General features: G+C 48.9%; 1 protein-coding gene across 1 annotated transcript; it reads left to right on the forward strand.

Moving 5' to 3' along the window:
* Positions 1–293: 293 nt before the first annotated feature.
* On the forward strand, positions 294–27,931 carry LOC149371800 (uncharacterized). The gene is made up of 8 exons (XM_089585295.1): positions 294–365; positions 2,714–2,972; positions 6,259–6,397; positions 6,920–7,017; positions 7,996–8,130; positions 14,643–14,852; positions 25,294–25,473; positions 26,868–27,931. Exons 6-8 carry the CDS (start codon positions 14,668–14,670, stop codon positions 27,829–27,831), a joined length of 1,329 nt encoding a protein of 442 aa, XP_089441421.1. The 5' UTR covers positions 294–365; positions 2,714–2,972; positions 6,259–6,397; positions 6,920–7,017; positions 7,996–8,130; positions 14,643–14,667; the 3' UTR covers positions 27,832–27,931.

Below are 27,931 nucleotides of genomic sequence, written 5' to 3' on the forward strand. Positions count from 1 at the left end.
GCTTAAGTATAACAAGCAAAACAGCCACAACCTCCTGTCTAGTGTTTTCGTCACTCATAGTTTCTTTTTTTTTTTCGCGTTGTCCATTCTTTCTTCATCCAAAAGCACAGCGGCCCCTTTGTTTCGCCTTCCCGGACGAGCCACCCGCCCTGTGTATGCCAGGCACGTTCTGTACTGTTTTAGACCACCGCTGTTGCAGTTATATTGTTTTCATCGTTGCCTTATCAGCCACCAGGCGGTGCAAATGCGAAGCGTCGCGTGGTGTAACAGGAGACAAAGAAGAATGAAGAAGTGGGGCGACCGGGGGGGGATACGAAGACGCAGGACAGCGTTCTCAAAATTCGGCCAGTGCGTCACTTTTGTAGGTGAGCGACCGCGTAATGCTGTTCATGATTGGGTAGTCGTCCCGTCAGCGCTCTGTTTGTGAGATAGGCGGCTGCATTTTACTGCTTCAATGGACTGCGTCAGCAAGCAAGCTACCGCATTAGGCCGCGCAGTTAGTCCCCTTGCATTTTTCCTGAAAGGAACGAATGGCTACAGCAAACCAGCGGCGGTTAGAGGGACATTTGACTGCAAATTATCTTCGCTGTAACGGACTACCACTTGACACTACCTGTGCCGCAGTTTTCTGCAATTAAGCAGCTGAACAGTAGTTAGGCCATTAATCTACGCTTTCGATCATTGCAAGGCCCGATTTGTTCGCATCATAGAACAGGAATTTATAGCACTTAATTATAAGTTACGAAGAAGTGGCTTGCATCGGAGAAGAAATGAGCATATCGCACTTTTTTTTCATCCTTCGTGATTTATATCTTCGACTCGCTCGTGTTCTTGTTTTTTAAATTGCATGCCAAATTTCTCCAGTCATACACCTTTTGGACCTTATTTTTTGCGGTGATGGGGACAAGACGACTAGTTTTTCTGATTTTGGAATAAAATAAAACCAACTAAGCGTGTACACTCAGGTCAAGTGAAGTACTACATAATTCTTCCTATCAGAATATCTTCTACAGAGCATTTACTCAGGATTGTTATGAACACTGAAGATTTCGTAGACATCGCGGACTCGATGTGAACCTATTGGTGACGATGAGAGTTAAACGTGGGCTTGATAACATTGATGCTGACGTCAATAAGCGGTGCGTTGCCTAATTAAACCAGCCTAATTATTACGTCGAATGCGCATACAGGAAGCAACGGATGGCCCACACAAGATACGATATACTTAGGGGAAGTGTGTGCATGCTGCTTACCTATGTCTAAAGCTATAGATGTCGGACTACGAGGAGGCCAGGTCAGTTGACGTTGGAGTCGACGCACGCAAGCTCGCTCGATCGAATTCTAGCTAACTTGAAATTTTACCCATTTAACTGGCCTCAGTATCTTATATGTATCTAATAACAAAACTGAGAATTCGAAGCTTTGGTACTTGTCATTAAATAACAAATACTTAGAAGCAGGTTGCAATTTTGGGCCTGGCTAAGCCACAGACGGGCTTGCTGAGCAGTGCGTGCCATCATGACATGATAAAAAAAGAAAGAAAACGCTTCGAAAAGAGCTGAGTTAGCTCCGCACATTTTTTCACTAGGATTATTAGGACGAACTGTTCTTTCTTAAAAGCTGCTCGCGTCTTGCATCCTTAAAGAAGAAACAAGATAAATGAAAGGCAGTTGATGCAATCCAAGGTTTGACGGAATACCGTCTGGTCAGGTAGTGCCATAATAGAATGAATCTTGGGTCATTGACCAAGTCAAAACGTTAGTTGACGTTTCGGAACCCATAGGGTTTGCGAAACTTCAACTAACGCGGACAAAGAGCCCGTAGGGTTTCCGAGATGGCAACTAATGTTTTGACTTGGCTAGTGACCCAATATTCATTCTATATTAAAGGGGGCAACAGAAACGTCGTGCTTCTCTAAGCAGAGGCAAGACATCCCAAGTTTACGTACCGAGGGTAACAAGTTGATCTTTCTTGGCTATTATTCTCGAAACCACTGTATGTCGCACGAAAACTCCCGTGCTTCTCATTTATTACATATATGGCTGCAATCATGACCAGTCATATGAAAATTGTGCAGGCGAATTACCGCAACGCTTTGGCCAGGTCAGTCATGCAGCGGAATTCTGCTTGCAGCGATAGCGCTGCGATGGTACGGCGAGGAGTACCGAGGACTTTGCTCATAAGCTTCGGGAGAACGAGGAATCAGAGCCACACAAGCGCAATCGTTTAAGTTTCAGACAAACACTGCATCTTCTTTCGATCCACGCTCATTTCACCTATACACTGCCTACACCCGGGCTCTCATGGTGCGCTGCACGGTAACAAAACAGCTAGTGTACTAGCCAGCTTCCACTATATGTAAATAGTAGCCTATATTAGTCATATAACGTGCAGATACTTCAAGCTAAAGTTCCGAATTCGAATTTCTAGTATGTGATTCACTTTTTCTGAATTCGGTTTCTGCGCTTAGATAACCAAGCTGTGCTTTGGCAGAGCACCTAGCGCGACGGCTTTGGACAAGAGAAGATAAAGCCAAACTTTTTAATTCTCTTTGCAGTAGACGTTGTGCTGAGCCACCGAAAAAGTGCGCTAGAGCTGACATCGCCTTCATCTCTGAACTGTACTAAAAGCGGCGTTGCCTAGCCGCCGTCTGTGAACTGGCTGTCGAACGCGATGTATATTCTGTATGGCGTCGTGTCTGCCTAACCCGCAGGTAGTGACCAGGCGCTGCCTTCAGCGAAGGCGGAGCAGTAGGCACGCACGTGGAGGGGCGTCACCGGCGGCTGCAGACGGCATGCGATGGACTTGGACACCTCCATGTTCCTGCTAGACGCCGGTTTCCACTTCGTGTGCGCCGCGGCCGCAGCCATAGAGTTCATCATCTACTTCAACCGTGGTTTCGGCAGCACCGGCGACGCCTTCACCCTGGCCTACTGCCTTGTGGTCTTAATCTTCCACCTTCTGCAGCTCAGGTGCGAGGCGGCGGAGTGCACTCGCCTATTCGCGAAGGTCTGCGGCGGATTGCGTGTGCTTTGTGGCCGCTGTGAGTGAGTGAGTGAGTGAGTGAGTGAGTGAGTGAGTGAGTGAGTGAGTGAGTGAGTGAGTGAGTGAACCTATTGGTGACGATAAGAGTTAAACGTGGGCTTGATAACATTGATGCTGACGTCAATAAGCGGTGCGTTGCCTAATTAAACCAGCCTAATTATTACGTCGAACGCGCATACACGAAGCAACGGATGGCCCACACAAGATACGATATACTTAGGGGAAGTGTGTGCATGCTGCTTACCAATGTCTAAAGCTATAGATGTCGGACTACGAGGAGGAGGACTCACTCACTCACTCACTCACTCACTCACTCACTCACTCACTCACTCACTCACTCACTCACTCACTCACTCACTCACTCACTCACTCACTCACTCACTCACTCACTCACTCACTCACTCACTCACTCACTCACTCACTCACTCACTCACTCACTCACTCACTCACTCACTCACTCACTCACTCACTCACTCACTCACTCACTCACTCACTCACTCACTCACTCACTCACTCACTCACTCACTCACTCACTCACTCACTCACTCACTCACTCACTCACTCACTCACTAACTCACTCACTCACTCACTCACTCACTCACTCACTCACTCACTCACTCACTCACTCACTCACTCACTCACTCACTCACTCACTCACTCACTCACCTCATTCGAACATTGCTCGTCCACGAGAAAAAACGTCATAATACATGCATACTTATTTTTTGCCTTTCTCAGTGACTCTCTCATCACGTGAATTTGTGAAATTACGACGCACAAGCTCGAACTTTCCGTCGCGGCTATCTGCGGTCTTTCCAAACAGGATGAAAAACGAACAAAAATATGCAGGACATACAAGAGAAAGAAGTATTGTTTCTCTAGTGTAGAAGAGCGTGTTGTCGGGCTAGTTGGTTCTGCATAGTATATAAGTGAAATGCGCAACCACTTAGACAGGACACAGAAAGAAACACATACAACAGTTCACGAGCGCACGTGAAGAGTTGTATGTGTTTCTTTCTGTGTCCTGTCTAAATTGTTGCGCATTTCACTTATATACTTTCTCTAGTGTACCGCAGATTTTGCGCTGTTTTTCGTCATGACTATACACTAACTTGCCCAAACTTCTACTTTGCTTAATCCAACGCAATGAGTCCTTTAGAAATACGAGTTACGGTTTGAACGCTCAGTTTTGTCTTTGGTCGTCCCCTGAAACCGGTCGAAAATCAGAGAATCACCATACACTCGTATAGGGGCCGCGCTCTTGTAGGGACCGCTCTCTACAACTTGGCATCCCCGCCCCGCCGCGGGGATGCCAAAGACGCGGGTTCGATCCCGACCGTGGTGACCGAATTTCGATGAAGGCGAAACTCTAGAGGCCCGTGTACTGTGCGATGTCAGTGAACGTTAAAGAACCCCATCATCATCATCCGACTACGCCCACTGTAGGGCGAAGGCCTCTCCAAGGTGGTAATAATTTCCGGAGCCCTCCACTACGGCGTCCCTCATAGCCTGAGTTGCTTTGGGACGCTAAACCCAATAAACCAAACCAAACAACTTGGCACCCGAAAATTTTTGCAAAAAGAAGGTTCTCTAAGAACAATTGCTTTTCCGGTGTGTACATCTATATTCACAAGGCACGTACCATGGCTAGCTATCAACAACGAAGTTAGATTTGGATTTCGCGACGACTTCGGTAGCGAAGCGGGCTGATAAGGAAGGCGGTGCTAGAGCCGCCCCGCAGCGATGGTCACGGGTCTCGCTCAGGAAGCACCGTTTTGAACCGTCATCCAGACCGCCATTAGAGTCGAGAAAGAAATCGCATCGTTAAACCCACATGTTTCCGCCTTAGTTCTTATTCGAAATTATCTTGGGGTGACGCGACATCTGCCAATAAAGTGATATACCAACCTGCTTTACGGAGGGCCATCCCTGCTGTTCGCATTTTCATCCAGACGCTCAATCCGATATAAGAAATATGGAGTACATTAGGCACATGCTAATTAGTTTTAAAGATACGGGTCGTCACACAGAAAGGGGATAAGCATAGTCTGGCATTCGAAATAACTGAGTGGTAAAAGGTCGCTTTCGTGTGACATCCGTCAAAATCGGCAGGGAAAAAGTGGGGCCCGTTTACGAGTGTGTAAGGTATTTGAAATTTCCAGTTAGCTATCCTGTGGATGCGAATGAAAGGAGTTATCAAAGCTTTATAGACTTAGACCCTAGTTGACGTTTTTTAAGCGATTATAGATGGCTTTTCAAATTACACTACGGACGAACCTAATGTGAGGTTTGCAAAAGCTTAGGCTTGCTAGGCTAAGGCTTGCGAACGAAATAACCGCATTTCATATAACCAAAATTAGTATGCCTTAGTGGTTCTCATCGTTCGTTAAGACAGTCCAGTTTACGGAATTCTGGGCCCCATTTTGCAACTAATTATTCTGATTAATCCTTTTTTTTTTGTTCCACGAATGCCGCCCGGCAGCAAGGCTATTTTTGTCGTTGCCGCATATGACATCACATGCGTGCGCTCAACTACGCATCCAACACCAGGGAAACTGGGGCAAAAAACAAAACAGTTTTAACAAGGTCGCGCACTTAAGCTGTGCGTGTAGCCCTTGCGAAGCGCCCTGTTGTCATTATCTACCGCAGCGTATATGCTGCGAAAGAAGTCGTAAGCGTCAAATGCAGACTCTCAATACCGGCAACTTTGCAATAGCACACTGCATGCTGTTCGCACACCACGGCAACGCTTCTGCTGCGTCAGGTTTTCGTGGCGCTGCATGCATCATTCATAGCGCAGCGTCGTCGTGTTTTGCTCGCCTGACTGCATGTCTTTCCTCCTGTGCACCGACCTGCTTCATTATTTCTGCCGCGGGTATGTTTTTCGGCTGCCACTGCTCGTAGTTTTTATTTCTGTATTACCCATAAAACTTTGCTTTGTTGATAGCATTGCAGCGCTCTTTAATAATTATTCTCCCAGTGACAGAATTATTTTTCAAAATAATGTGTCAAGAGGGATTGCATCAGTCCATTGCATTTCAGGGGATATGATGAAGGTGGCTGTTGCATTATGTGTTTTGTGAGCATAAGGAGCGCCAATTCTAGACGGTGGAGTAGATTTCTTGCCCGGCTTGGCTATTCCGCTCGCACACGGAAGGGGCAATGCTGTCAACGTCTCTGTCTGACAGGCACACGTACGCACTTCCGGTGCAGGTTCTTCAAGAATCACATCAACGTTCAGAACGTGAACGCACCGGCGGATTATTGAGCGAACGCGGCCACCATGGACACGGACATCCTGCAGTTGGACGCCATCTTCCACGTCTACTGCGCCCTCTGCGCCGTCTTCAAGGTGCGCCTGCCATGGCCACGATGCTTCGATGCTCCCTGACGAGAATGCTTGGGGGACTTTGTGGTCTATTGCGATGGGTGCCCTTCCTGCGTTGCTAGGAAAGAAAAAAAAAGAGAAAGCAGGATTAATGATAAAGATTAAAGCCCTTTAGGTGATGAAAACATATATGAGCACGACCTTGATTTGTTATTTTGGTTTCCTGCATTAGCAAGGCGCTTTGATCGCATGAAATTATTTCGACGATTGTATATTTCTCTTTGCATGCAGGTCGCAAGCTTGCGCTTGTAGAGCTCAACTACCCTCAATATTCCTTTACACTCTCGGAATGACTGCGTACTTTCGCTATGATTTTTAAGCCTCCAAGGGCTCTACTTGACTTTTATTTCTGCGATAAATATGTTTTCCTTATTAAAAGCAGAAGGGGTGTCCCATATAAGCAGACAATAATAAAGATTAGAATGAACCACTGAGAAGCAAGGAAGTGATCTGAATTTCTCAGGATTTTCATTTCTTATTTTGCAGATCCTGCAAGTGGTGTTTTCGGGAGGAAAGGATGATCACCGCGTCGGCACTTTCGTACGCTACGTGCTTCTGCTGGCGTTCCACAGCTTTAGACTTCGGTGAGCCTTGCAGCACTGCATCGTTTCCATTACCGCGCACCTGAGCGCTGCCACGCGGATGCGGAAGGAAACTATACATCCTTCTCGAATCTCATACTAGGTGAATGAGAAGCAAAAAAAAAGAAAAAAAAAAGATACAACTCCGGGACTTTCTCACCTCCTCCATGGGAAGAGGGGGTTTGGGGAAAGTGCTTCCACCTATTTGTCAACATTGCTTCTCGGCCACAAAGTTAACATAATGACGCTTGAGTGAGATCGACGGCTGCACTCCCTGTCTATACTTGACAACATTGCTTCTCGGCCACGAAGTTAACATAATGACGCTTGAGTGAGAATGGCGGCTGCACTCCCTGTCTATACTTGCTATCCTTGGTGGCAGCCAATAAGGCACGCCCCTCGAAACTTTACCGCTCTAGAGAAGAACGTTGGGCCGGTTGGTGTAGCGACATATTCACGAAAACTTTTGCGAACGTGTGTGTGCGCGTGTCTTTCCCTCCCGTCTTGTGTTGATCTGCGCAGTTTTCTTGAATGTCTTACCGCTGTGATTCGAGAAAGCTGTGCAGCTTTCCTCTGTAATTCTGCGTCTGCGTTCAGGTTAATGTTAATTCTAGCTTTTCCAAATCAAGTGCAGATGAAAATAAATGAAATCTGGTGCACGTTGCATATTTCCCCTAAAATAGATTCGTTTAGCTTTGATGGGTCTTGCTCATTACAAACCAAATTCCAATGCTGATCGCTTGCAAGCTGTCACGGTAACACTCTAAGCATGGCCGTTAGATCGAGCCACCATGCTCTAAACAATGGTGTGGAAGCTGTTTCGCTGATATCATCTGTGGCCATGTACCACAGATGTAGAACTGCACGACTGCCACGTGATGAAAGTGGTGCTTTTGAACGCTTTCATTTAGCGCTCCGCATATGTTCCTTCGGTTCTTTAACATAGATCGCCTGCGCTGAATTCCTTTCGTTGCACAACAGGCAAATATGACGCACAGCATGAAGAAGACGAGGCAAGGCACGGGCACCACTCAGGCAGCCTTCTGTCAGCGATTTCCTCCTACCGGTGTTTCGGCGCTGCTTGTGTCGCCCCGCACATCCGCTGAAGAGCGAGCGGTGAGTTTCACTCGCAGATTTCTTCATTCCTGGTGAAACGTGGAGCCTGCACTTCCTCCCTCTGCAGAGTAGCTTTCTATTTGAGACTGCACAAGAAAAAGGGCAAGCTTGGAAGTATCGCGACTGATTTATTATCTGTTGAGCACACCACAGTCCCTCACGCAGGCAACATGGAACATCGCTCAATCACCCTTTTAACTTACGTTGAAGTACTCCGGGTGCATTTCCAGGGCTTTGGATATACCAGCACCTTGGTCGTCTATAGTCTTTTTATATACTTTATAGCCATCCTTTAGCCTTCTCCTTTTAGTCTATAGACCATCTATAGAATAAAATTGCCATAATTGTATTTTGTCTATAGATGGTCTATAGATTATCTATAGACTAAAGTGCGTAACCACCGTCATTTCGTTTTGTCTATAGATGGTCTATAGACTATCGACTAAAGTCTATAACCGCCTTAATTTCCTTTCTTCTATAGAGAGTCTATAAACCATCTATAGACTGAAGTCTAGAACAGCCATGATAATCCTTTGTCTATAAACGGTCTATAGGCCATCTATAGACTGAAGTATATATTTCAATATCCTTTCATCTATAGACGGTCTATAGACTATCTATAGAGTAGATAGTCTTATTGCCTATAGGCCAGTCTGTAGGAATCCAAATTTTATCTGACAATCTATACACTACGTTTCGACTAAGTCCAGAACAATGTCAATATGTTTTTGCACTGCATGCTGAGGGAAACTGCATCATGTGACCGCGGCTATTGGTTTGGTTTATTGGGGTTTAACGTCCCGAAGCAACTCAGTCTATGCAGGACTCCGCAGTGAAGGATTCCGGAAATTTCGACCACCTGGGGTTCTTTAACGTGCTGACCGCAACTATGGCGTCCATCTCGTTCGATATTTCTGGAATTTAAAAAAAAATATTGCGTGAGGACAATGCAACGCCCTCCTGTATATTGCTTTCAGAAGCCTTGAAAAGCTCCTTTTCGTTAAACGGTGACGTATATTGTAAATACTGTACAGTAATTTTTAACGCTAACAGTATTAGTAGTAGTAGTAAAATGCTTTTATTCGACCATAATTTATAGGCCGCGCATGTCGACCGCCTGGGCGACCAGAAGCCGCTGTTCTTCTTCCCCTTCAGCGCCAAGCCAGTCGAGCCAGGTGGTGATGGATAGAGAGGGTGGGGGGAAGGAACCCGACTGCTGAGCAGCCGGGCAATAGAAGAGGCAATGGGCCAGGTCCGCATAGATACAGGGGCAGTTGGGACAGGAAGGGTCCGATCGATAACGATAGAGGAAGAGGCGGGACGGGGTGATAACTGCATTCATCTGAATGCGCCGAAGAAAGCGAGACTCAGGCACCGTGAGTGATGGATGAGGGGGAGGGTAAAGGCGTTTGTCGAGGCGGAGCTCAAGGTAGACCTCTTTTATGGTGCGGCGAAGGGTGAGTCTCCCACCGTCCTCTGAGGGCTTGGGCCAGGGGATCAACGGTGCCCGGAAAAGTGTGTCGCGGGCGAGCTGATGAGCCAGCTCATTGCCGTCAATCCCTGAATGCCCAGGGACCCAGCGGAGGAAAACGATGAAAGGCTGCAGTGCGGAGACCGCTCGTTCGACCTCCTGTTGGAGAGAAGGGGTCAGGGTGCGTTTCTGTATGTGGTGTATAGCGGCTTGTGAGTCTGAATAGACTGTGTACTCTTGGAGAGAGGGAAGGAGGACAAATGACTGGAGGGCATGCGCAATGGCTAGGACCTCGAGGGACAATGCGTCTGGGGGTGTAGATACGGCCCGCTGGTGTGGATTTCAGGAGCAGGGAGGTGTGGATGGTACAGGGCGTAGCCGCAGGAACCTCGAGGAGCCACGAAGGAGGCATTCGTGTAGGCTACACTCTGGGTACTCTGGGTATCAAAGAGAGGGGAATGGTGCTGTGCGGCCGCATGACGACGTCCGGCGTGCAGGACGGGGGACATGTTGGTCGGGAGGGGAAGGATACGAAGATTGGGAGCGGGGGTGGGAATAGGAGAGGTAAACGGGGAGATTGGAATGGGCGAGATACCCGCTTTAGTCAAACGCTAACAGTTAAAGCAAGGAAAGGCAGCCATTCCTGAAGTAGGGGCGCGCTCAAACTGCACTACATCAAACGAACACGCTCTCCCTTAAAGGAATCGCTTGAGGCAATACCATTCCAGCTTTCTATTGTTGCTGTCCAACGCGCTTAATTCAGAAGCACTTCATTAGTGATTCTACATTTTTCTTTAAAACATCCTGAAAATAAAGAGGGAAGACGGGTGTGAGAATTCAGGGATGTGCCCATCTCTTAGAAACACCGTTAGAAGAATCTCAAAGAGAATGGTCCTCTGCGCAATTAACATCTGCCATTTATACCTTTGCAGTTTGCATTCACGTGAAAAAGTGCTGCGACGCAACAATCACAAAGCCAGTATTTTTCGGTTCATCCCCATTCACCTGCTGCTTCGAAGATGATGACAGGCTGGTGTCTTCCATACCAGTTTTCAAACACGAACACACGAAAAAAAAACGTTACGGTATGCAACTTTTTAATTATCTGAAAAGTGTACCACATACTATTCGAGGGGAGATGCGGCACGTGTGTACAAAGCAGTAAGATTTCGGTTTTCTTTTCGCGAAAACAATAAGGTTTTTAAAGCGTGAGTGGAGAATTTAAGCTTTAAACCATTTGTCCACAGTTTTCTTGGATATCTTGAATGCCAGATCAAGCTACGCACGCCAAGAGTGCGAGCCTTGAAGATACGACCGTGGAATGAATTTCTGTTTCATGTTTTACCCATTTTACCGCGAGACGGCGCAAAGTCATTCCGGCTGCAAACAACTTTGTGCGCAGATGTGTCGGTGTCGGCGTGTTCTTTCGTGGATTATGTTTTCATTGAAATCCTACTTTACCGTACACTTACGGTAAGTCTACACGATTATATTTTATTCATTTGGTGCCCTTCAACACTCTAAGCAGGGCCGTGCGTGCAGAACAGATTATGTGCGCAGCGACAAACTATCTATCCTCGTTTGTAAGCGGCGTTGTAAGCACCGGAAGCGATCGGGTTCTCGACTAATGCCGCTTATGTCTGTGCCGCCGTCTTTCGTAACGCGCGGAAAGGCAGTCGTTGGAAAACATATGATGATAAGCCGCTCCTCGCGGGTTGTCTACTGGCTTTTTCATGTGGCAAGGTAGATGCGCGTCCAGAGATATTGCTTAGCTCGTGAATGACGGCCAAAATGAAACTGTGCGTTAGCGCCGTGTGAGCTCGATCTACTTGGCGCCTCCGAAAACACACACTCACTTTCTGATGTTGATTACATTTATTTTTTAATCTTTGTGTTATCGGCTGTCCGGACCGCGTAGTGCTTACAGTGTGATGGTTGAATAAAAGTCGTTTCCGGCGCGAATGGCCAGCGTGCACAAAGACCGCGAAGAACCTACGTCTCCCCTTTCGTTTCATAGATATGGATTCGTCCATCCCAGTTATTCGAGCTGTTGGCTGCCGCCACTGGCCTGCGGGCACTTCATTTTGAAAGCTGAGTAAAGGTTGCCTCGACAGGAGATAGGTTACCTTTCGTTCCGAGAGGCTTGTTCATGAACCCTGCTCACGCATGCACAAATTTTTCCAATAGCATTTGTGCGAGAGGCAGAGTATGCGTTTCTGATCTCAGACTGCTACATTACCAAAACGTCAATAGAACTTCTCAATTATTTGAGCCACGAGTGCAGTTCAGCTCACGCTATGTTATTTTGGCTGCGCCTGTTGATGAAAACGTTAACTGTTTCATTGAAATTGTTCCAACTTTTAGCGTGTTCATTGCTTTCGTTCATTTTTCTATCAGCGTTACATTAGGATAAATGCACGCAAGGGGTCACCTGTTTGCTGCTCTGTTCGAGCTGCACTTGAAGGAAAAACTAAGTGAATTTGAAGCGGTATTTCATCGACCACGACGGCCCTTGCTCTGAGGGAACAAAGGAACGACACTCTGGCTGACACAAACAAGGCATTTATTGCTACAACAACAATAACGTCAGCTGGCAACAAAATACGCAAAGGAATCGAGGACGTCCGACTCACCAGCACGGTTATGAGCGAACGTTCGCCCACGTCAGGACAAGAGAGAAACTCCGAGGCCGGACGGGACGAGCTGGCAGCATAATGTTCCCACCACGAGTCCTGGCCCCGCTGGCCGCGTCGACACGTTCGTACGCGGCAAAATCCCGATCCGACGCTGGCCTCCCCCGCGCGCGCGAGCAGCAGTCGTGCCATCCGTGGCGCTCGTGTGGTTGTGATACCGACGCCCTCCCTTGTTAGTTAAGGTAAATAATGGAATTGAGTGGGCGAGTTGGTTTTCCATCTTGACAGTGAAAGCGCTCAAAAGGACAAGGACGACTTTCCTTTTCTGTCGTCCTTGTCCTTTTGAGCGCTTTCACTGTCAAGAAGGTAGTTAAGGTAACTAACTAGGCTAGCGAGGGTGCATTGCGGGGAAGCCAACCACAGCGGGCGAGTAGGGCGCATCCCCACAGTCATGAGAAGTGGACGTGTTCCTGCCATGTGCATCACAATTCATCGTAAATTTTCCTTATTCTCGCGCCTTAAAGGCCAGAAAACTGCGCATTAACTCAGTGGGCGTGCAGTTTACAGCCGTCGAAAGAAGCCGCTCACTAAGCCGTTTTTGTCGGTTCCGGAAGACATTAAAGATTGAATTCGCGGCAACGAATCGGGGTACTTATAGCTTGGACACTATCATAGGAAATATCACTGCGGTCAGCGATCAAGCTTTGGCGTATCCAGCATTCCAAACACTAAACTGAGTATATCGAGGGCTGCTTTTGATCAACTGAATGCCGAGAGTTGCTCATGCGCACGGAGACCAACTCACGGTGGCCGTCGTCTGCTATGGATGTTCCAGGAGCTGCGCGCAGCCCCCGACCCTTTCCTTCGGTTACCGCACTGCCTGGCATTTTTTAAGGCGAAAGCCTTTAGTGCCTCATCGTTGTCGACAGAAGGTTGTCAGCAGAAGCTTGGCAGAAGAGGTGTCACGCTGTTCGGTTGGTCGAAATGGTTATGACGGCAGAGTGCGCGGATTCGGAGTAATGAGGTCACCCACAGAAATAAAAAAAAGTAAGAAAATAATGAAAAAACTCGGAAAAATAAAAAAAATCAAATGAAATAAGTTTAGAAATTTAAAGAAACATAATAAAAATAAAAAGGAAAATTAAGAAGGAGAAATAAAAAGTAACAATGAGAATAAAAATATCAAAATAAAGAAATTACAAAAGCAAGAAACAAAAATAAAGAATAAAAAGAAAGAAATCAATTCCAAACAGTGCGCCAGGAAACGCTTTCGCCTTGCAGCACTTTAGAGAGCCAAAGTGCCCCCTGAATTTCTTTTATCTCCCGCTTATCACAATCGTGCGCCACAGCTATATACGCATACAACTGCAAACAAAATAAGAGCAAACGAAAGAAGGTTCGTTCGAGAAATGCCGAGTAAAGTTGTTAGCAGCTGGGCGGCCCGTGGATTCTCGTCAATATCGGCGGCGCTTATGCCAGCAGTATTACAATCGAAGGAAAGGGTCGGGGGCTGCGCGCAGCTCCTGGAACAGCCTAGTAGACAACGGCCACCGTGACCTGGTCTTCGTGCGCATGCGGCAACTCTCGGCGAGTTTGCCGATTCGTTCCCTCATAGGGCGCTGATTAAGTGAACGGTCAATACTCGCGTGGTATACCGCTAAAAAATTGGAGGGGTGCACATCCTTTGCAAAAGTTGGAAGCCCAAGGAGGTTTGCTGCTGAGCTCTGCAGTGGGGCTCTTGTATCATTCGTGGAAGTCCCAAGCTTCGGAGGGGGAGGACCAGCGTTTCTCTGGCACTTAGGAGATTTGGAAGAGTGCGATTGCACAACGATCCACACGGCTTGGCCAAGAAGCAAATCCCGATGGGCTCTAAACTTTTGACAAAGGGTGTTCGTTGCGACAGCGGTAAATTGTAGGTGGTTCGGCAGGGATAAACTTGCATGGTTTCACTGCTTAGAACGCCAGCCTGACATTTTATTATGCAGGTACCGTTTAAATGAGACATGTTTTAATGGTGTAACCGGTATATCGAACACTTCCATTGCGTTTGCCTGCACTAATGTAGGCCACGGCTGACTTCCTTCTGATATATATCCAAAATAGTGTCTCGCTCAAAATACGCAAGTGCCATGAAAAAGCTGACGGGGCAATCTATCGTTGTCCTGTCTGCATTTTCTCTTCGGTTGTGGTTTGGTGCTCTAGTTTCGTCCACCCAATGTAATGCACCAGCTCTCCCAGCGAGCCACGCTTTCGCGGAATAATACTTCCCGCATTCTTTCATCGGGGGCATACTAGAGTACAGCGTGGTACGTCAATGGCGACGCCCAGGGCGTCCTTAGGTGCGCAGGAATACCCGTGCGGGGAGACCGAACACCCACTGCCACTGTGCCTCGTGCGGCGGTTCGCAGGGCGTGCGCGCGGAGAAAGGCGGCCATGTCGGGCCTGCTCCGGTGGGAGACGGCCTTCTTCCTGGCCGACGAGGGCTTCCATCTGGTGCGGGCCGCCCACGACTTGGGCACGGTGATGGACGCCTGCGTGTACGGCATCCCCACCATGGCGGCCATGGTGCACGTGCTGGCCTCGCTCGTGCTGCTCGCCTTCCACGCGCTCTTCCTCGGGTGAGCCGCATTTGCTGACATACTGCTGCTGCTGCACGACTGCCGGAACAGCCTGTGCGTTGCATCGGCGTGTAAACCCGGACTTGGGTCGTCATTCGTGCCTTGTACGGCTGCCCGCCGTGGAGGTCGAAGCCCAATTAGTGCGCTCAATCAGTACTCGAGCCAAAAGATCTGGGCATTCATTTTTTTTTTTACTTTTATTTTAGTGCTAAATTCTAAGCGCAGCTCGGTTCAGCGCGTGCCTCAAAATAGCGCCGTGAAGTGTGGAGGGCCTCAGAGAGGTACGATAAATGATACTTGGAGGAGGGGGGGGAGGGAGATTGTTTTCTCGATATTCATTTGGCGCAACGAAGAGCGTGGTGTCCGGGGCCCGAGATCCCGAAACGGCTCCTTTGGAAACGCCACAAAATATTTGTAACGGGACTTTTTCAATCACTGGAGGCGCTCGTTTTTATGTATTCAAACGTTGGGAACGATGATATAGTAGACGCGATAGCGATCGAACTAAGGGAAAATTGAGAGACTAGAGCAAAATGTGGCATCACCTGCAATAAAGCAATTATGCTTTGAAGGATGCAGCTGCAGTATTTTCATGTTATTTCAGTCTTGCTGCAGTACTTCTGTCCTAGTAATAGGTGCCTCAATGCACTCAAATACACATATAAAAATACCGACAAATGCGAGATGAGAAGTAAAGAAATAGAGCAACTGTTCCGAAAAATGTGCCTTAATTCGCATTGGTAAATACAGCCCGGAACTCTGCAGCCAGTAGAATATAATTTTACCTGTTCCACAAATTTGAGCGACAACTACTCCCTAAAAAGCTCACTAGTGCAATGAAAGGGTTAGTTTAAAGGAGGTTTACACGACTCTTGTGATGTTTTTTACCCTCCACGCTGAATGCTAGCGCTTTCATTGGTGTGAAACTATAAATAGCGTAGCGCCATTGTGCGTAGTGCGAGATCATGGCGCCCGTCAGTGACAACCGACTTCGCCTTGTGGCAGTGGTCCAATTCCTCTGAGTTTGACGGCAATTTAGAATTTCCAAATACGCACACTCAACTGCCAAGTGAAAGGGCTCGTGTGACACGGGTATAATTGACGGTGGCGAACTCGTTGAAGCATAACTTCACCGTGGCGTATGGAGATATGCAACACTGCCCTATCACATTGCTCCTTGCACTATAGAGTGGAAGCTATTTAGCCGACACGAAGGCCTTTACAACTGTGCTCTTCCACGCGCTCTCCAGCCAACCACGCAAGGCCGGAAGCGTTCACCTCGCGCTCGAGGCTTCCACTCTACTGCTAGGAGGGAGACGGAGGATATATTGCCGCTATGACTCAGTGGGACCAAAAATTTAATTAAATACGGCCTTGTGTCATTACAGCTACTTATTTGGTGTTGTTTGTATATTGCCCCAATCAACTGAATCAATCCGCTGTTCCGAGAACTCAGGTTCGGAGCAAAGGTGGTCTGTTAACGAAATTGACACTTTCCTGAGGTTATTTCCAGTAACCGCATAGAAAACAGCGAAGCCGTCGCTGCACGCAGCGTTAACGTACACATTCGCTCGAGGTTTGTACCTGCTCCGAAGAGGCCGCAGTTCTCTCGTGAGGTCGGTAGCACATCTCAAAACGTTTCTCCCGTAGCTTCGCTGAAAAATGCGCTGTCAGAACGAGCGTGCCTGTTCCTGGATGGAATCGAGCGTAGCAGGTTGTAAAATATCTTCATACTCGCGAGCTCAAAAAGTTGGCGTAGCTCCGTTGCTGCCGTAATGGAGCGTCGCATGCAGCTATAAATATTCGGCGCGTCCGGGCTCGGCGAGCGCCAACAATTCACTCGTTCGTGGGCCACGAGTATAGAATCTGTCGCTATTCTAATATAGCCAGAAGCGACCGCATGCGAGATTCAATGTTTGAGCGCACTGCCATATGGACTGAGAGAGAGTCGAAACGTCCACTCAGTGGCCACAGCTTTACGTCTGTTCGTACTCAGTGTACTCTGAAGTCTTCATCACGCTCTTTCGCTCCTTCTCAAGCGTGGGACGGTGGTGCTTTAATTGCGTACCGCTTGGCGCCCTTTTAATGACTTTGCCTCAGGTGCCCCCGAAGAAGGATAATATATTGGGCTCCCAAAAACGTTGACCCAGTTTACACTGACCAGACGTATTGTTTTTTCCCTTCGTTCATGGAGACGAGAATAGAGACTTTTAGCTTAACGGAGACGTGCTAGCGTAGACGCATACCAGTTTAGCGGACGCCGGCAGCGTACGCACAGTGGAATAGGGACGCTGCCGGGGGGGGGGGGGGGGGGGGAGCCACCGCGCGTGCGCAGCTGGCGTCCGGTAAAACAGTATACGTCAACGCTAGTAACAGGGCTAAACACGCGTCTAGAATGACCGAACTGTGTGCTCCGCTGTCCCCAAAGCCGCTGAGACCAGCAAGGCAAAAAATGACGATCCTATCAGTTTAACGGCACATGCTTACATCCAGACCATTTTTAACCAAATTTTATCGCTAGATATCGCGGGTTCAGGCCAAAACACGCCCAGGACGTGTCTGGACATGCGTTTTGCCCCCTGTACGTCTCCGCCTTGCTTTTTTTTTGAAAGGCTGTGCGCTAAATAGACATTCACAGGAAAAAAGTAGAGATGACAGGATAGAAGCGCTTCTCTCCAGCTGTCTCTACTTGGAATTTTCCGGTGAACGTATATTTAGCTCACAACCTTTCAAAAAAGATCATGTACCAACTAGCCCGTCAGAAAGTCTTACTTCCTCGCTACGCTAAAAGTCTCTAATATGTCAAGGTTACGCAGATGGGTACTCGGAAACGTGACGTAATGCGTCGAAAGGCACGGGTCACGTCTTTTCACGATCGCTTTTTGCAGTCGCGATATCACGACTCTAGTGGCACGCTAACGTTAACCTTGTTGTGACGCCTGCGCCAACCGCCATCATCTTGTTGTCAGCTCTCCAGCGAAGGCGGTTAAAATGTGCGAGCAATGGAAAACAAAACTGAAGCGTCAAGTAGTTTAGTTGCAGCAACCAAGTACTAGATAAGGAAGTGATTTAGTCGTTAGTAGAACGTATGTGTTTCTGAATGCCCAACAGCTCGTTTAACTTGGGACTGTAGTAAGGCTGTCGGGCTTGTACTCAGTGGTACAGAAAATTTGCCAAGGCAAATTAATTGACACCAAGACGTACTGTGAGATCATTGCTCACCTGTTAATTATTTTTATTTTGATATGATCCGGAAGCTAAACAATGATATACAATCTATGAAAGTGTACTGTGTCTCACCTGTTCGATTTTGTCTTCACTGGCAGGATCGCTCGTTTATTCATAACGTCCTCCCGTCATGAATGAACATTTAATTAAAATAAAGCATAGAAGACAAGCGGTTCCATTATATATTGTCCCACGTGGCTCCCCTCCCTTCTTATTTTATAGTCTAAAGAAGAGGCAGCGGAATAAAAAAAAAGGTAGCGCTTAGTACGAACCGAACTGTAAAAGCTAGACCGGAGGCATGAGCTATAAATTACTGCGAGGGAAGCAGCTCTGAAAGCGCCACCAAGAGAATGTTGGAGAGCAAGAGGAACGGCACCGCGCACAATGCTCGCTATTTCTAAGGAACTCGACCTGTACCGAGAAGTAAGCATCTGCATGGAGCAGCCGAGTGTTAGGTATGCAGAGGGCTGCTTCGTAGTGCCTGTCTTTTCGCTCGGGACGCATTACTCAAGCCTCTCTGCTGGGAGTCAAGGAAAACAAGAGTGGTCGCTGGCAGCGCCCAAGACGCTCCACTATACCTTAGCTGCCTTCTCAACTCCCTAATTCAGTATGCCTATTACGACTTGCGCATCGCAACATACCCCGATCGCTAAGTGGCTTTTGCTTTCGGCTGTTGTGCCAAGGTCGCTGTATCCCGCTGCGACTGCGGCCGCTTTTCCCTGCATGCGGAATGCGCAAAAACGGCCGTGCGCTGCGCTATATCAGTAAACGTTAAAGAGCCCCAGTTGGCAGGACCTAATTCAGAGCCCACCAACACTTCATCCCTCATAGCTCAAGTAGACCTTCTGAAAGTTACACCCCAAACCTACCTTCACTTTATTCCTCGCATCCAGAAGACACATCATCTAAGATTTCTTTTAGTTGTACGCGATTAACGGCACCTTGGCGCAGGAAAAACTAGCGCACCAATCACATTAAGGCTAACCCACAGGGTGAGGTGAGATAATATATTTATAGCTTTACGTGCAGATTTCACTTATTCTTTGGCTAATAAAGCGTCAGGCCGAATGAACGGCGTTACGTTCTCAGGAAAATGAGGCAATCAGTCAATCAATCAATCAATCAATCAATCAATCAATCAATCAATCAATCAATCAATCAATCAATCAATCAATCAATCAATCGGTCGATCGGTCGATCGGTCGATCGGTCGATCGGTGGCTGTTAGCTTCTCTCATATTTATAACGAGCCCCTCATTTCCCTTTCGCTTGTTTGCTTAATTGCTTAGCGAGGGCCTCGGTTCTGGCAGCCTTGATGCCATAGGAAGCATAAGAGGGTTCTCACACAGCTTCCAGCCTCGCCGTTCGATGACGTTCTACGTCACATCAGCGGTAACTCAGGACGTGCTACGTCCGCCGCTTAAGAACGTGGGTGGCGCTGATGAACACTCTCAAGATTAGGTTATCTGTAAACATAAATACCCCCGAAAGCAGAAGATTTGACAGCCGTCGCTGTAGCTCAGCGGTAGAGCACCGGCGCGTAATTCGGAGGTCGTGGGTTCGGATCCCACCGGCGGCATGTGGTTGTTTTTTCTTCTGCTTTTCTAATCAATTAGTTTTAAGCGATAACATATTCAGTAATATTCTAAATCGAATAACAGTACAAAATAAATAAATTAAAAATCCCCTGTGCCCCTTCGTTTCTGTGGCTGTTAGCTTCTCTCATATTTATAACGAGCCCCTCATTTCCCTTTCGCTTGTTTGCTTACTAACAAACAAAGGTGATGAAAACAAAAAAAACGCATTTTGGATATTACGGCCGACGTCTGAAGCAATGCATCTCGCTCGAATGAAGTCGGTATTACACCCGTTAGCCCCCCCAGGCTGGGGCCAAAGATCCTTACGCGGTATAATCTGCCGCGCTCACCCATTGTTTCTCCTTCACGTGCGACATCGAGCCTATGTTTCTTGAAAGGGAAGGGGGCAATGCCACAATGCTGACACTCTTCCTGCTCAGCGATGCGGCCGAACTGCATATCTTGGTACGTGGCTATAGCGTCTTCCTCTCTAATGAGCGCGGCTGCTCGGCGAGCCTTGTCCCTGTTACCATCCGTCTTGCTCCTTGTTGCGTTTGTCGGTGGCAATATTGCACCCTTTCAGAACCTTACCAAATTACGATAAGATGCCATTCGCTTACAACTTACTGGGCTGGTAGGAAGAAATTAAGTTCTTAACAATAAGTTATGAACAGATGCTTTAATGCACTCAATGAAGTAGTCGCGAGAACTTTGTCCAGAAGTGTGTTTAAATATTCGATAATCTAATAATAATAACATTAATAATAGTACTTAAGGTGAAAATTTTATATTAGACATTTAAAAGTTGCCAAATACTTAATACGTTAAGCAAAGCAAGCGAGCTTCGAAAACCTTCTACAGAGGCCAGATTCGCGGCTCCAGAACGCGAAGGACGCAGCAAGCCGCGACAGTACTGCTTTGAGCTGTCGATAAAGAAAAACTATATTACGAGCCTCAGCCGTCCAAGGCTTGGCGAAATGAAATGCTTATAGTCCTGAAGCCTCTACCGACTCGTGTCTGCACTGAGATCAGACTCATGCAAAGGTTCTCTGCAATGCGTCTTATTCGTAGCCCTTATCACGAAAATATTCATGAAAAAAAAAGAAAGTGAGGAAGGTGCACTGTTCTGAAGGACAGATAAACATCTGCCCAGAAGCTAACGTCGTGGCACGATGTGTGTGTGTGTGTGTGCGGCCGTGACATAGATGCAATGTAGTTGAGTTGTGGAGAGGAGTGCGGTGAGAGCCGCGCTCAGATAACCGAACGGGGACCTCGCGATTCATTTACGTGGGATCACTTCCTTCTCCTTACACTTGTCTGGCACCCTTCTCTCTTGTTTTTTCTCTCCCTCTCCGCTCTACTTTGCGCGAAAGCAACGAGAGCCCAGCGGCTTCTCGTCTCACGGTCGCTGCGGCGCGCAGTGCGTTCCCGATTGGCATTCGCGGTGCTGCTGCCGCAAGGCCGGGCCTGGCATTGCCCCTGGCTTATCGCCCGCGTGACAGTGCCGCAACCTTGCAATGCCGCTTTCTTTGTTATATGCAACAGGCTACATGTCGGCGACGCATTGTGGTTAAGATGGAGCGATCCTTCACTCTCACTAAGGAAGTTCTTGTGTCGTAAACACATTCAGAATTGCTTAGCTGCCAGTGCCGCAAGAGCAGGTCACTATTATTCATTCACTGGTGTACGCGGGCTGGTGTAAACTTCCGGTAGGGTTTCCTGACTGCGCACAAGCTTTGAATGCTACAACAGATGGTATATATTGTGCAGAACTTCTCCGGCAACATGGCTACGTAAAGGAGCGGAGAAATGCTTGTACAATGCGCAATGAAAAGAAACTTGCCCTTGCGATTAAGCCAGTTCCACTTGTCCGAGGATACTGCTTTGATGCCGATGTCTTGAAAACGAAGGATCTTCAGAATTACCCTCTGCAAGTTTTTAGGAGCGTGCAGAGCAAGTTCGTTATCACCATAACATGTTTAAGCGCGGAAGCATTTCTGGCTGCATACTCGGCGGAAAACGTGGAATGAGTGAAGCCTCCTGGCGGGCTACGCAACTCACTTTGTAGCGGCTGTAAATCCAGCTGTGAAGAAATTTGGCAATGGCCCTCGAGGTTGGGGATGTGATTATGGCATACCCCGACATGGTTCATGCTCTGATAAGGCATCATCCGAAATTTGACCTTGAGGTGACCTTGATCGAAATCGACGGAAATTGATCGGTGAGTTCCTGAGAGGTATTATGGCCCGTTTCCAACATCGCCCATGTTCAAATATGGCATGGACCACCTGAAGTTTGCCCTTGGAAGGACCTTATCCGAATTTTACTGCCGCTGAATCTGGATGTGCTAGGGTGGAAGACTGGCTTGACCTAGTCTCAAAATAGACTTGGCCCACTTTCACAATTGGAGTTTGCCCACCCCCGAAATTCTGGTGACCTACCCCTGAAAATTTTAAAACTGAGTTGACCGATGTTCGGAATCAACCGGGGATGCCCCCAGAATGGGTTTGGCTTACCCTCGAAAATTTGAAAATTGAATTGACCCTCGTTCGGAGCCGACCTGGGACACTCCCAAAATGAGATTGACCCACCCCCAAAAATTTGAAAATTGAGTTTACGCACGTTCGGGGCCGATCTGGGAGATTCCCAGCATGGATATGGCCAACCCCAAAAACTGGGGCGCCCACTGTGCTTTCGCGCAATATTAATGCGTAAGCAGTACTTGCCTAATGTGTAGCGTGTACAGAAGTTGTCCACACTTTCTGTCCACAAAGTAACTCGGGTAAGCTCGGGTAAGTTCGAAGGAGTGCCGCGCAAGCTGCAGCCAATGGAAGTTCGCGTAGTAACTCAGGTAAGCTCGGTTAAGTTGATAGAGACTTCGTGCCAGCTGCGCGAGAAGTTGCTCGGGAACATGGGTCGCACAATCCCTACGGGTGGCTGTGAAGGCAACAGCCACCTGCCAGTCCATTGGCGAATCGCTTAAACGCTGAGCCACTGCCCCGGTAGTGGTATGAGGACTCCTCGCCATTTTTGAATATTAAGTAGAGAACGACCAATTCTGCATATATGGGCATTAACCCACGGAGCTCCGAATGGTGTGCGGTTTTGTGGCACACGCAAACTAAGTTACACAAACGCACAGAATAACACGATCAACCACAAATGCACCAACGGCAACAACAGTAGTGTACAATACTTTAGAATTCATTGCAAAAACTACCGCGCCCGTTTTGGTTTTGGTTTATTGGGTTTTAACGTCCTAAAGCGACTCAGGCCATGAGAGACGCCGTAGTGAAGGGCTCTGGAAATTTCGACCACTTTGGGTTCTTTAACGTGCACTGACATCGCACAGTACACGGGCCTCTAGAATTTCGCCTCCATCGAAATTCAGCCGCCACCGTCTGGATCGAACCCGCGTCTTTCGAGTCAACAGCCCAGCGCCGTAACCACTAAGACACCACGGCGGGGTATAGTTTTTCGTGTTTTGCAATGCTGAACCACCAGCCATTTTTTAAAATAATTGTATGGTGCTCTAAATGAGTGTGTAAAGCTCAGTTAGAAGAAAATTCAGTTGAATATTTGCATTACTGTCTTCAAAAGATTGTTCGTGATTCGGCATTTGGAAGCCATTACCTCAGACGAAACATTTCCTTGGAATTATTGACCGCAGCGGTGGCCTAGTGGTCTGAGCATCCGCCCCGCATGCGGGAGGTGCTGGGTTCGATCCCCAGTGCCGCCGGGTACCAACCGGTGACACAATGGATACAAGCTTTCCCCTGGCCTGGTGCTCGGCTCAGTCAGGGTGAAATGCTTGGGAGATGGGTCTTTGACACCACCTTGAGTAGAAGCAAATACCTTGTGCCATGGCGCATCTTATGACATAGATGCCCTTGCGCCATAAAAATTCATCATCATCCTTGGAATTGTTGTAGAAAAGCGCGGGGCGGCACCCGGTGCGGAGCCGTTATGTTATGTGAAGAGCACAGCAGACTAAAGCCCGTCCTGATGATTGGCTGCTTGATGGATTGGTTGATCGATGAATCAATTGATTGTTTGATACTGTACTTGAGTGCATTTAGAACATCTGCGAAAGATGCACTGATGACATGGCTGGATATTAGCGACTCCCCGTCAATGTTATTGACCATTCAGTACACGCATTGATGCCCACAGCGCTCGTGAGGGCCCAAGAATACATCCTAAACATAATCAACGACTGGTGTGGGTGGATGCTAGCTGCACGGTTTGCTAGACCCCATATAAGTGCTGTCGTTGTAAAAAGCTTGATAAGTTTGTCGTGTGAGCAGTAGAGAACATAGGATCGGCACAATGCAGAAGTTTTATGCACTTTATTTTGGCCCTTTTCTTTTTTTCACCTTTTGTGTAAGTGGCCAGGGCGGCGCAGTCGGAGTTCGGATGAGCTACTCGTCGCGGCCAATAACAACTGAACAGTATTGATAGGAGAATAAAACTTTGCGTCACACCAATAACAGACTGCGCACTATAGCACTATTTCCAGGAAAAAAGTATGATGAAAAAGGATAGTATGAGTCCTTCCGCAGCCCACTCCTCGCACTCGCGGAATGTTATTTCCACGCTACGTTAGCCGCGTATAAGATTAGATTCGGCACTATTCGCGTGTGGCTTGCGGTTGGAAGAGGTTACTGCCCCCTGTTTTCTATACAACGATAGCATCGTCATCTCCGGAGGAAATTTCGCCGTACAGCAAGCCGGACGCGTGGCCGGTTCCGCTTTGAATAGCCCGGAAGCAATTTGTTCGTGCGTGGTGGGCGTCCTCTGATGTTCTGCATGCGTGGCTGCTTCTCGAAGCCGCTCTTAACAGCCTCGTTGACGACTGCCGCTGACTGGTAGCGGCGCTGTCGGCCCGACGTCGACCAGCCTCGTTAATTCCACGACGTGACAGTTGTTCGTGAATAATTCGAGCACTTAACTGTGTGCATGTTCACGTGCTGCCCACGCTGATCTGACTCGCTGCCTTCAGCGATTCTGTTTGGCGGCAATAGTCGTAGAGCTACTTGATGCACACTGTGCATAATGCATACCTCGCATTCCACGTTCCTAGAATGTGGAACAGGAACATTTACGGATGCTTTCGTTCCAGATCTTGCACACGAGCTACGAGCATTGCGTAATGGTTGTGCTCGAAGTAGATCCAAGCGACTGCTGAGGTTCTTGAGCGGGCGCCTCGTGAGCCTCTGAAGAGAGACAAAAGATAATCAAAGAATGTAATTGGAGTAGAATCGGTACGTTATCCTTGCACAGCACGCGTTAAGTTACATCTTGCGTTTGAAGGTGGAACCGTGCAGCGACACGCAACAGAAACAGTTTGGCTGCTGTTGTTGAGGGGTATTGAATGGAAGCAGGTAAGGAGATGGCTGCCGTCACTTCAGGTCCCTTACGGTGAACGTCTCATGCACCCTGTGGCCGTAAAGAGGAGGACCGGACAGAGGTAACGTGGTAGGGTCAGATAGGTCACTCAAGTGGAAGCCACCCCAGTTGTGGTGGCTAAGCGCTAGGGTTCATCACGGCGCGGTACGGACAGTGCGGAGAGCCACTGAAAGGAGAGCAGCGAGCACGCGGTGACCGGACGGTGCACGTGTCTTCTCATCCCGCAGGCCTCGTTCGTCGCTGGCGTCGGACGCGGCCATCTTTTTCGGGGACATGCAGTTCCACTTCTTCCACATGCTGCTGGGCACCTGGCAGCTGCTACACTACCTGTGGACAACGAAGAAGAGGGAGCTGCACACCTACGTCTGCCGGTGGTCCAGCTTCCTCTTCCACACCGGCATCGTGTGGTGAGAGCCTTATGTCGTGCCGCAGGCCGCCATCTTTGATCGCTGGGCTTCTTTAATCGTCATCGTCAGCATAGTTATGTCCCCTCCAGGACAAAGACATGTCCCAATAACCTCCAGTTAAACCTGCCCTGTGCACCAGGTGAGAGACCACCATCATCATCGCGCCGAGGTGGCTCAGTGGTTATGGTGCTCGACTGCTGACCCGAAAAACGCGGGTTCGATCCTGGCCGCGGCGGTTGAATTTCTATGGAGGCGAAATTCTATAGGCCCGTGTACGGCGCGATGTCAGTGCACGTTAAAGAACCCCAGGTGGTCGAAATTTCCGGAGCCCTTCACTACGGCCTCTCTCATAGCCTCAGTCGCTTTGGGACGTTAAACCCCATAAAACCAACCCAAAACCACCACCATCAGCATCAGCAGCAGCAGCAGCAGCATGACTACGTCCTCTGCAGGGCAAAGGCCTCTCCCATGTCTTTCCTTATCCACCTTATAAGCGCAAGCTTGCTAATTTGATCTGCCCATCTGGATCTATCCTCCAACTGCTATGTTAGCCTTGTATTGCGCTCCACCCCGCTTACTTAACCACTTGACGAAGCTGCAGTTAAAGTCTACGTGGTTAAGTTAGCGAGGTGGATTGCAATACAAGGCAAACATAGCAGTGGGCGTAGCGGGCTAGGTGAGCGGATCAAATTAGCAGATTTGCGCGGATAAGACTGTTGCCCCGTGAAGGTTCACAACGCAGTGCAGTGCTTCAGCGTACGCACGTAAAGCCGTCTCGTGATTCTCGTTATAACACGTGAAGCCATCTCCACGCTGTGCGCTTGCAGTTTAGCTGCCACATGGATTAACATTTGAAACAGTCACCAGTGGGGCTAGTGAGACTCTGGTTGCTCTTCCCGAGCAATGCGATAAACAGTAGCTGCCGCAAGCTTCATTTTTGCACAGATAGTCCTTCTGGAGGCTCTATATTTCGCGCGCAGCGCTTGTTGCTGTCTGAGACATTTCCATTATGCGGAGTCATCCTTTGTGCAGATTCTCCCTCATCTCCCATATAAGTGAAGAAGAGGAGAAGGAAAGGAGCATGGTTGACAGGTGGCAGGTGGAGAGAGGGAAATCCTCCATAACACCACCGAGGAGGTGAAGGCTTCACACAGTCGTCGACGCCAACGACACCGGGCAGTTTTCGCCTTCATGGCCCTCCTAATGCTATTGCGGTCAAAAAAAAAATCGACGACATTTACGCTTTTGCGTAATTCGCGAAATTAAGTGGCAGCTGTCAGTGTGTCCGAGCGGGGTGTGCTGTGCGTACGCCGTCTCATACGTGCGGTCACACCGACAGATATTTGCAGCGCTGCGTTGCTGTGCACATCATCTCTCTTCCACCAATCCTATAGGTTCTACACGGGTGGCATCCAGGTGAGCATCCGAATGCAGTTCGTGGGCGGCGGTGCCAACCACCCTCCGCCGCCGCCCCCGATGCCGCCGGCACCGAACCCGGAGGCCGTGGCCTTAGCCATCGCGGCTGCTCGGGCAGCCGAGGCAGCCGCTGCGCGGGCCTCCTCCCAGAGCGGCAACGGCGCAGCAGCGCGCAGCGACTCCAGAAGGACATCTCAGGGCACACCTACGTCTCACTTCTCGCCTTTTACAAGTTTGCCACGCGACGCGGACAGAGAGCTGGGATCTACCGGCCACCCATGTTCCTCCCGACGCGACTCGGCGCGGGACTTGGAAAGCCTCGCGGGAAGCGGATCGCAACGCTCACCGGCAGACCTCCCAGCGACCGCGGCGGCGGCGCAGTTGTCCGAGGCCGCTCCGGAATCGAGGCCGTCTGCGCCCGAGGACTCTCTTGCGAGGACCCCGCAACCATTGTCGAGTTCCTCGCCCGTCTGCTCCTCTACGGCCCTGGTGCCGTACGTGGAGAGGCCGCAGCGGACCGAGAGCCCTCAACCTGGCGAACTCCACAGCGATGGCCCAGCCGCCTGGGATGCGAGTTCGGACGCAGCCGTCAGTTCGATCAGCGTGGCTGGCTTGCCCGCTGCCGCTTCTACCTCGGAACCGGCCGCCAACGGAGCGCGCAGCAATGTCGCTGCACCGGCTGCAGGCTCCGCAGCCGAGATGACGCTCGGGGGCAGTTCGGAGTTGGTGCTGGACCTCGCTGAGAGCTCCGTTCAGAGCCCCGTTTTGGTTCCCAAAGTGGCAACTGCTCCGGCCGCGGCCCAGGACAGTGCTCCAGGCGCAACTTCCCGCATTGCTCAAAGCTCAGAGAAACCAGGACCTTCTCACGAACCATCACCCAAGCCGACCCCTAGAACCTCTCGAAAGCCATCCTCGGCAACTCCTCCCAAATCTCCAAAGTGACGCGGACCTAACGAGGCCAAATTTAAGCGCTGCCGTCCTGCATTCGCAAATTTTTCGTCACGCATGGCTGGCTTTTTGTGTTCACAGGCACTACCTGGGT

Source organism: Amblyomma mixtum, chromosome 1 (assembly GCF_055824585.1).
Source record: "Amblyomma mixtum isolate Tamu chromosome 1, ASM5582458v1, whole genome shotgun sequence".
NCBI classification, from domain to species: Eukaryota; Metazoa; Arthropoda; class Arachnida; order Ixodida; family Ixodidae; genus Amblyomma; species Amblyomma mixtum.